The sequence below is a fragment of the Bacillus rossius genome, chromosome 1 (assembly GCF_032445375.1).
Source record: "Bacillus rossius redtenbacheri isolate Brsri chromosome 1, Brsri_v3, whole genome shotgun sequence".
NCBI lineage: Eukaryota > Metazoa > Arthropoda > Insecta > Phasmatodea > Bacillidae > Bacillus > Bacillus rossius.
In genome coordinates this window covers 96,468,123-96,477,737 of record NC_086330.1, presented here as the reverse complement: position 1 = coordinate 96,477,737, position 9,615 = coordinate 96,468,123, and the positions used below count along the sequence as shown (strand labels likewise).

Genomic DNA, 9,615 nt, shown 5'->3' with positions numbered 1-9,615 from the left:
CGGGAGATTGAAAAAAAAAAAAAAACAGTGCTTGAAAAATGTGCATTAAGAGCTTAATTGAAAACGGACAGCTATGGGGGTGTAAATGAAGAAAGTTTGGTTTTATAGAAATAAAATTGTATCTCTGAAGCAAATCAATCAAGAGATAAAATATTTAGCAAAACTGCTCAATAGGAACAATAAAATATTGTTATTATTTCAATTTATAATAATCTTATTCCTAATAACGTAACGATGTGAAACTTAATTTTTTATTAAACATATGATTATAACAAAACCTACAAAATCTGTTTTCGAATCTTAAAAATGTATTTCTGTAATTACCTTTGCCATTATATTTCCAAAATAATTTGAATTTGATGGCCAAATAAAAAAAAATTGAGGAAATGTGGAATTATCATGATTCCCTAAAGAAAACGTGTTCTTTTAAAGATCTTGTATTACCCGTGCGAGGCCAGGTACCACAGCTAGTTATACATATAGTACTTTATCAAGCCTGCTATAAGAGGTAAATTATCAACCGCATATAATAATGATGATAACTTAATTATCGGAAAGGGGTAGTCCCCTGAGCCGCAACACTGCGTGCAAGGCTTCACGAGAGGAACACGTGAGACTGAATAAACTGTACTCTAGCCGAGTGGCGTCTATTTACGAAAAGCTTCAAGAAACTTTTGAAGTCGGGATGACAGTTTATTATTTGGTAGAACCAAATTGACTAAAACTCTGTTTCAAAATGTTTTCATTATTGGGTACAAATTTTGCTGTGCCGAATCCGGGATGAACCTTAGGGATTTGAATTGTACCGTTATCGTTATATGTACGCCGTCAATAGAGATCATTTTACTTTCACCTATGTCGCTTCTGAGACTGACCCATGGTATATATGTATATATATATATATATATATATATATATATCTGTGATGACAGATCAGAAACTTTCCATCTTTGGGACTGTGTTGGACGTCACATCTTTTCATTGTTCATCGGTGGCTCAGGTTTGTTCAGGGCGCTTCAACATCGATGTAGACCAATGATTAAGTGAAAGCAAATTTATGCTTCAGGGCAGTATTCCAAGTCTTTCTGGTAAGGTAACGAATAATCACTGCCTTGTTGGGATGCAGCCGTAATCTAATTCGCGAGCCGTATTCCGGAACGTGTCCAAACCGAATCCCAGTTAGGAAACAGATCGGCAACCGTTTTAATAAACGGTGCTTTGCGCGATGTTAGAAACTGATTTCAACATATTCTAGCGGATGTTTCGCAACCATCGATATAATTGTTACGGCAAAAATACAAGCGATAGCAGCACCATCGCACAACAATAGAAACGCCTTTCTAAGTTTCTCAAGTACTTAAGTTGCGATTATTTCTTGTTATGACCATTATAGTATACAAAATTTATTATTTATTTATAGTTTCGCTATCATAAAGTTTCATTTGGCAAACCAACAGGCTTGGTACGTCCCCCGATTTCCACGTAAGTGACTATATGCGAGTTAATGGCCCAGACGCGAGTTTGCCAATTGGGCGAAATCAACGAGAAAGTGAGCTCTGCGCTTGCGCGGAATTTGGGCAACAGTCGGCAACGGGTAGGACACTAAAATCCGTTCCCTAAAAATAAGGGACTAACTGTGTCTTATCGTGCACTAGTAATACGGTTAGGGTACATGCGTAGCATATTTAGCACCTAAACCCTTATTTATGTGTCTTGGAATATCGACCTTAGTGATTAAAGTCTACCTTTGTTACCAGACGTATCTGAGGAATCTTCGTATGTTGAACCATCGTCATTCCCTTCCTGCGATCCGTGACAGCCGTAAGTCTGGGTTTATAAACTACACAAGAAATGCAATAACACAGGACGTTCTCAAATTCTCGTTTGTAAAATACGCAAGTACCTAGAGTGTAAATGGCGAAGTCGGGACAAGATGCAGGGTGTGGAGCGGGGAATATGTCAATAGGCCGCCATCTTGGACTATGACATCATGGCTGACATGTTGAAATGTGACTGAAATATGATACCTAGGGTGTAATTGGACATTAAGATTCCATTTTTAACTGAAAACTAAAAAAAAATATTTTATTAAAAAATCTTAAAAATTTCTTTAAATTTTTTTTTAAAATGTTTTTTGTATACCATGGACTTTGGAGGTACTGGGTTTAATCTTAGCAACAGAATTTTAATATATATATTTTAAATTATACATCCACATTATTTACTTTCATCAAGGAATATATATTGTGCCAACCAGTATGAGGTCGTGACGGCCATCTTGGGCCAACATTTTGTTTTCGTCTGCTAGATCGTGCACCCGCCATTATGGTTTAATTTTTACCCGCTAGAGTGCAGTACTATCAATCACAAGATTGACAAATATTGTCATTTCCGCCATCTTGTCCCTCATCTTAGTCGCCATAGTGTAAATTCGTAATCAACAAACAATTTTGGAAGAATTAAAAAAAAATCATTAAAAAAAGTCTTGTAAAATGTTGATTGACTTATTCTATTCCCGTCCTTAGACCGAACAGAGACAGTACAGAGTTAAACTGACTCATACAACAGTCTAGGTTCCAGGTACAATAAATAAAATAAAAAAACATAAAAATCACATGAAACACCTACACGGAGGAGAAAGTATGTGGCACACGCAAAAGTGACAGTTACTCATGTGGTGAGGGTTGTGTGTTCGATTCCTACCCCAGACCTAACAGCAACTTTGTTCTTGTATCGTTATATATTGTTTACAAATACATACAAAGTTAGAGGTATTCACGTTCAACTAGTCGAAGTACCTGAATTCAAGCTCGCTAACCACAAAGTTTGAAAACATTCTCGAGGCTAGAGCCAGAGGCTGGCCGAACGAGGGCTGCCTGTCGCTAAGGGCGGGAGACTGGACCCCGCGCTCCACAGCTGCAAGCTCGCAGACACGGCGTGGCGACCAGCTGCTCGCACGAGGCGCGCAGCTTCGCTTGCTCGGCCAGCTGTGGACGTGACTCGTTGCAGCGTTGCGTGTCGAAACGTGTCACGAAGACGGGCAACGGGCTCGATACGACATTGATCGGTCTTTTCGTCGTCACATCAAAGGAAGTTACGGCTCAACGAAAGAACCAGTGTGGACGGGTGTTATGTCATTCTACTTCATTTTTAGGCCTAATTGAACACAGCAAAAATTTTAATTCCGTCGGATGCATTCTCGTGAAGTTCTTGTACAACCCACTCACTGCCTGAAACTTCAAATCAGCCACCAACAAGGTGACTTTCTCTTCTCTCTTCTTTTAAGCGAGATGTGTATACAAATGAAGGCGGCCGCTGCAAGTAGCTGCTGATGAACTGTCCTTCTGGTGTATCTACGGGAAGTGACATTTGTTTTTGATAAAGATATGATGTACAGGTTGAATGACACTGATAACATGCAACATGTGGATCCCCACATTTACATGTACAGTACTTGTTGGAATAACTAGAAAGTACGAAAAACGGAGTAAGGATTTAAAAAAACTAGCCTACAATTATACAACTTGCGACCTATAAAAAGTCGCAGTGCATTGCTTGCAGTTGGGCCCGGCTCGCAGGTGTCACAGCAGGAGGTGCGAGCCGACCCCTCGACGCCGTGTCGACGCCGCACGGCGCGAGGCAACAACGTGCCGGCGCCGCGGATGACACGGCGTCAAGCAACTGAGATTGATGAGGTCCTCGCCAGCCCGTCCGTCACGGACTACGGCCCCCCTCAATCGGGTCGCACGCCCGCTGACCCTAATCACCCCCGCTGCGCCGCCACGCAGTTCCTTCACCCTGAATCCGCCCTGCGTGCAATCACTCAGCCTTCCCACCACTCGAGCGACTTCAGGACGCCCATTGGTTCTATCCATCACCAATCACGGGCCAATCTTCCGGGCACTGACTAAAAAAATTCACCGTGATACAGTATTTACTAAACTTAAAATTAAATCACTTGCGTCACACACATATGCAATTGACACTATATATTTATACGAATCACAAAGTTTGCTTATTATGGTCTCGCAAATACTTATTAAAATTATTTTAGATTAATAATTTTTGTTTCTAAAAACTAACAGACTATACAATTTCAATGTGCATCCGATGCGGACAGACTATAGCTGATGGACAACCACAACACAAACTTCTGGTCGATTTAAAAGTATTATCTGGGGTTGCTGTTGAACTGCTGGAAGTATTATTGCGAAGGCTCGTGGATGAACAGAACCTTATTCATGCAATATTGGCGCAGTTTCTGTTATACGTACAGTCATAGTGCCGGTTACAAACTTTCCAGGGATCTTTGCAGGTACTGATATCTTCCGAAACTGACAGGTAGTAAGTTTACTTGCTATAAACATGTGATAACAAAAACAAATCTCAAAGTTTCAATGAAAAGCCTTCACAACTCATTAAAACGACACAACAAACGTTCTCTTACATTATTACCGCGTGCATGTTTACTTGCTCACAGAACTCAGAAATCGAAATCCACCGTAGACAATGGCGAAAGCTGCCCGTGTTTGGGGGGGGGGGGTGGAGAGGGGGGATATATCCTCTCCCCCAAATCTTAAAAATATACATAATTATAATAATCTATGATTCCCATCAACAAAAGGAAATAATATGAAATTGGTTCTAACCTGCAGCAGGACTTTGACAATCGTCCCCCATTTTGGATTATCCACAAAATATTCCATGATTGCCTTTAAAAAAACGAGCATTTGTCTTTGGTAAATATTTGTCTGTCTTCTGCAATGTTTATGCACTTATAACTCTAAAGCCACTAAAGATATTTCGACGAAACGTATTTTTATCGTTGGTCGAAAGTCTGAAACGTACAGATTACTACCCTAGGTCATGTGGGAGTTGAAATATTTAACTTTAAATGACTATACATTCCGTACTTTTGACAGATTTTATTCACCCCCCACCCCCCACCATTTAGTTCTTGCAGCACCTTAGTTATTTTTTCTGTAATTAAGCTTATGGCCCCATATATTATTTAAAAAAATAAACAGAAGAGGTGAATTTAAAAAAAATTAATTCCCTGCCTCTCTCTTGCTCTCACTCTCTCTCAGTGTCTCTCTCTCTATCTCAGTGTCTCTCTCTCTATCTCATTGTCTCTCTCTCGCTGACTCTCTCTCTCTCATTGTCTTAATCTCTTAAAAGACTTCATTAAAAAATTTAAATATAACCTGTCAGCGACTGTAGGACAGCTAGACGTAAGTTCAAATAGAATTATCCTAAAATATTTAGCTTCCATAATTTCGTATTTTTACTTATGATGTTGAATAATTCATGATATAGCTAGTTTGTAAAAGGTTTTATCAATTAAACATATGTTCATTATTTTTTTTTAAATATTAAAGGAAATGTATATTGCAGTCCTAGGATGAAATAAGAACATGAAATCGTAAGGTATGTAGTTTTGAATTTACCAATCGTATTTATTTTCGTCGTTAAACTATTTATATTACATACACCATACACCAAAAATGTTAGTTTTCCTGAAGCCCCTTTAAAAATCATGTTTCTATGTTTTCAGTAAAATATAATAGTAGTATAGGAATGGGGTTCCGAGCGCACGGCGCTGGCGCGTGGTGCCGGTGCCTGTGTCCGCCATTTTGGATTGTGACGTCACGGCGGCCATCTTGGAGGAGTGTAACGGGACACAGCGTAACGGGACAAGTTTGACCTTGACCTTTGACCCTCAAAATTCGCCAAAATTGGGCAAAAATTGCCCAAAATTCGTCAAAATTTACATTTCTGTGGAAAAAAATTCCGCCAAAAATTCTCAAAAAATTCCACAAATTAAAAATTTCTCTTTTCGAGGGAAAAATTCCCATTTCGAGGGAAAATTTCCCGTTTTTAGTCCTTAAAAATCCCAGCGGCTAGAAATGTCCTGATAGAGGCTTAAGCATCCTTAACTCAAGCCTCAGTTAAGCCTCTGACGTCATCATGGATAATTACGTCACCGTTGCAATTTTCGTTACGGCCGCCATCTTTACTTTTTTATTTATTATCCGATTTTAACGGAAATTTTTTTAAAAATTATAAAAAAATTCACTTAATAAATTTATAATAAATTTTTTATAAAAAACAAACATTTACGACACGGAGCTTGGAGTCCTCGGTTCGAACTCGACGAGTGCAAAAAAATAAAAATGGCGACCGATCCTTCCCCCGTGGTGGCTGCTGGCATACTGACTCCCACCACTTTTTTTCAAAAGTATATATATCGTTACCTAGTATGACGTCATGTCCGCCATCTTGTCTTCGATGCTGGAAGCCATCATCATCATTGTATCGTCGGCTAGAGTGCACCAACGTCATGTTAGTTTAGTTCGTATCCGCTAGAGTGCAGTAATCATTTATTGCTGTGACACCCGCCATCTTGTCAATTGGCCGCCATCTTGGAATCGTGTAATTATTTAGCTATAAATTCGGGAAAAGTTCCAAAATTCATTAAATAAATCACTCATTAATTTACATATTGATTCGATTGTTCCCCGTCTTTGGTTCGATACCCGACCGATGCAATAATGTTTAATTTATGTAAAAAAAATAATAATTGCAATAAACCATGTTCAAAATTCATTAAATAAATTTGTAATCCATATAATGATTGAATAGATCGACAAAGGTTCTTGGTTCGATCCCTAGCCGATAAAAAAAAACAACTTTAATATTTTAAAAAAGTACCACAAAAGTGACAGGTTTGAGAAAATAAAAACACCGCAAGTTCCTTTAAAAAAACTTTTATTACATACATACTACACTACTACTAGTACAAAAAAAAATACACAGACAAATTACTAAAGTTATGTGGATTTCTCGATTCAACAGTCTTCTTGTTGTATGGTACTACAGATGTGTATTACATAATCCCGTAATTTCAAGTTTTTGATCTTCTCACAGTACGTGCAGTCGGGTGATGGAACACCGCTGGATGCTCCTTCCTTCATCAATGCCACTGGAACTGTTGACAACCATTGTAACACTGCTGACATGTTAACTTCTGAAGCCTTTGAGGTCTGCTCTGCAGAAGATGTTGCACGCGTCGAAATCTCCTGCTGTGCTGAGAGAGTAGGTGTAGCTGTAGACGTCATTGTCATCGTGCTCTGCACTGATGATGGTAGACCTTCGATCCAGGTTGGTATATATAGTGGTAATGATGCCATCGAGTTCTCAAGAATAGCTAGATACCGGTCTATTATGTTATACAAGTCTAACTATCCGATCCGTTCATTACCGCAGCCAGAGACGGACTGAAGTCCATATCACCAGGGTCTCACTTATATATAGACTCATCAGTCGGTACAACACATGAGTCAAAACAAGAACCATGTTCATTATACTCACACTTAACTTTCTCGGAGCATTTTTTATAATGAAGATGTAAGCTATCAAGACGTGAAATTAGTTTTTTGCACTTATTGCACTGAAATTGTATTCTTTTAACATTATTAGAACAACTGCTTCTTTCATGTCTGCGAGAATTTGAGGTGATAGTAAATGATGCGTCACAGTATTTGCACTGACGCAATGTATGCTCTTCATTAGTTGAAGAATCCATTGCTGACGATGAAACTTCGGATGATGGTGTAATCACATCTGTTGAAATCTCCTCCAATGTTGACACCGTCGTTGCCAACGGGATCTGCACCTTCTCCATCGTAGCTGTCGTCAAGGTTCCCGTAGACGATGGTACAACCTCCGAGTTCGACGTTAAAGACGGTAAAGATGCCATCGAGGTCTCAAGAACAGCTAATTGACACGACTTATGCACCAGAAGAAACAAACTAGGTGATCCTTACACCGCCGACGTCAGTAACAAACTGAGCGTCCTGCTGTCTAGGACTCGCTTATATACATGCACCGTATGGAATAATACGCTAATCAAATCAAGAACCATTTACAATAATACTAGAGTCAAATCTACAAATTAAAAAAGAGGATCATTTGATCGAAAAAAAATTCGATCTCTCCAATATACGCCAGGCTCCAAGAGCTACAATTCACGTCATCAGATCCATCTACATTTTGCTCCTATGCATCAATTGACCATTAGCTGCAAGTGATCCAACAGCTCCATCAGCTTCAACACGTAATGTACGCAATGTACGCGCAATACATGCAATTTACACGCAATAAATGTAGTGATTACACAGTACACACAGGAAACGGAACGTACACACAGTACACACACACAGGAAACGGAATGTACACACAGTACACACAGAAAACGGAATGTACACACAGTACACACAGAAAACGGAACATACACACAGTACACACAGGAAACTAAACGGACACACAGTACACACAGGAAACGGAACATACACACAGTACACACAGGAAACTGATCGTACACACAGTACACACAGGAAACGGAACGTACACACAGTACACACAGGAAACGGAACGTACACACAGTACACACAGGAAACTAAACGTACACACAGTACACACAGGAAACGGAACATACACACAGTACACACAGGAAACGGAACGTACACACAGTACACACAGGAAACGGAACGTACACACAGTACACACAGGAAACGGTACGTACACACAGTACACACAGAAACGGAACGTACACACAGTACACACAGGAAACGGAACGTACACACAGTACACACAGGAAACGTAATGATCGCACACATACAGTAGCGGAAACACACAGAGGCTTAGTTGGAAATCAGAATACAAGAAATAAAAACATTAAATTTTTACTTTCAATATTTTATTACTTCTCAACATTACACAAATACCAGTAAAAGAAGCCATTATTGTATGTAGCCAGCTTTCCTCAGTTCTTTGAGTATGAAGGATATTTCTTTTATGCACGGATAGTTTCCTGCACAAAGCGAGCCATGTAGAAGTCTTAGCCGGTCAACCAATATGTTTGGATCTTTCCATGATGTGTAATCAATCTCTTCTACCACCATCTTACTTGCTTGTTTATTATAAATACTTTTAATATCACAATCGTCCCAGTGATCATAATAAGCATTATCAGATTTATTTATTATAACCCGACGTTTCCATCGTTTCGGTCTAAGGACATCGCCACATTCTTCGATTTTGTCAGCTCTAGGTGCTTGATCACAGTCTATGCCTTTGTCAACAGCCTCAGAGTCACTGTAACAATCACTGTAGAAGACATCCTCTTCACCCAGATTACCGTATGAATTCGCTATCGATGATGTCGAAGTGTCTTCATAGTCTTAATGCTTCCTTTTTAGGAGTCCATCATTTTTACAAAGAATGGAGGATCTACTGAATATAGGCTTGAATGTATTCTCACTTTTCACGGTGTTGATACTTCCATTAGTTTCAGTCTTCCCGAAGCCATTAGCATCCTTCAATTTATGTTCTTCCTCACGATCGGGTGAGCTAATACCATCACGCTCAGGACAAGGAAAATTATTGTCATAATGCAGATCACTCTTCTTTAGTCTAGTGGATCCATCGGTGTCCTCTATGCCGTAAGTAGTCTTGACTTACATGTTCTACCATGTCTTTTTAAGCTGTCAATTCGTGTTAACAACCTGCTACATCGATTACAGCTTAACATGTTGCGTAGTGGGTTTCTAGCAC

General features: G+C 39.3%; 1 protein-coding gene across 1 annotated transcript in view; it reads right to left on the bottom strand.

Moving 5' to 3' along the window:
- Positions 1-2,882: 2,882 nt before the first annotated feature.
- The window catches only part of LOC134532314 (circumsporozoite protein-like), a 33,823-nt gene continuing 27,090 nt past the window's right edge, over positions 2,883-9,615 (bottom strand). Inside the window, exon 2 of the mRNA XM_063368771.1 lies at positions 2,883-2,987. Within this exon, the coding sequence (XP_063224841.1) occupies positions 2,883-2,987 (105 nt within the window). The remainder of the gene's footprint in view (positions 2,988-9,615) is intronic.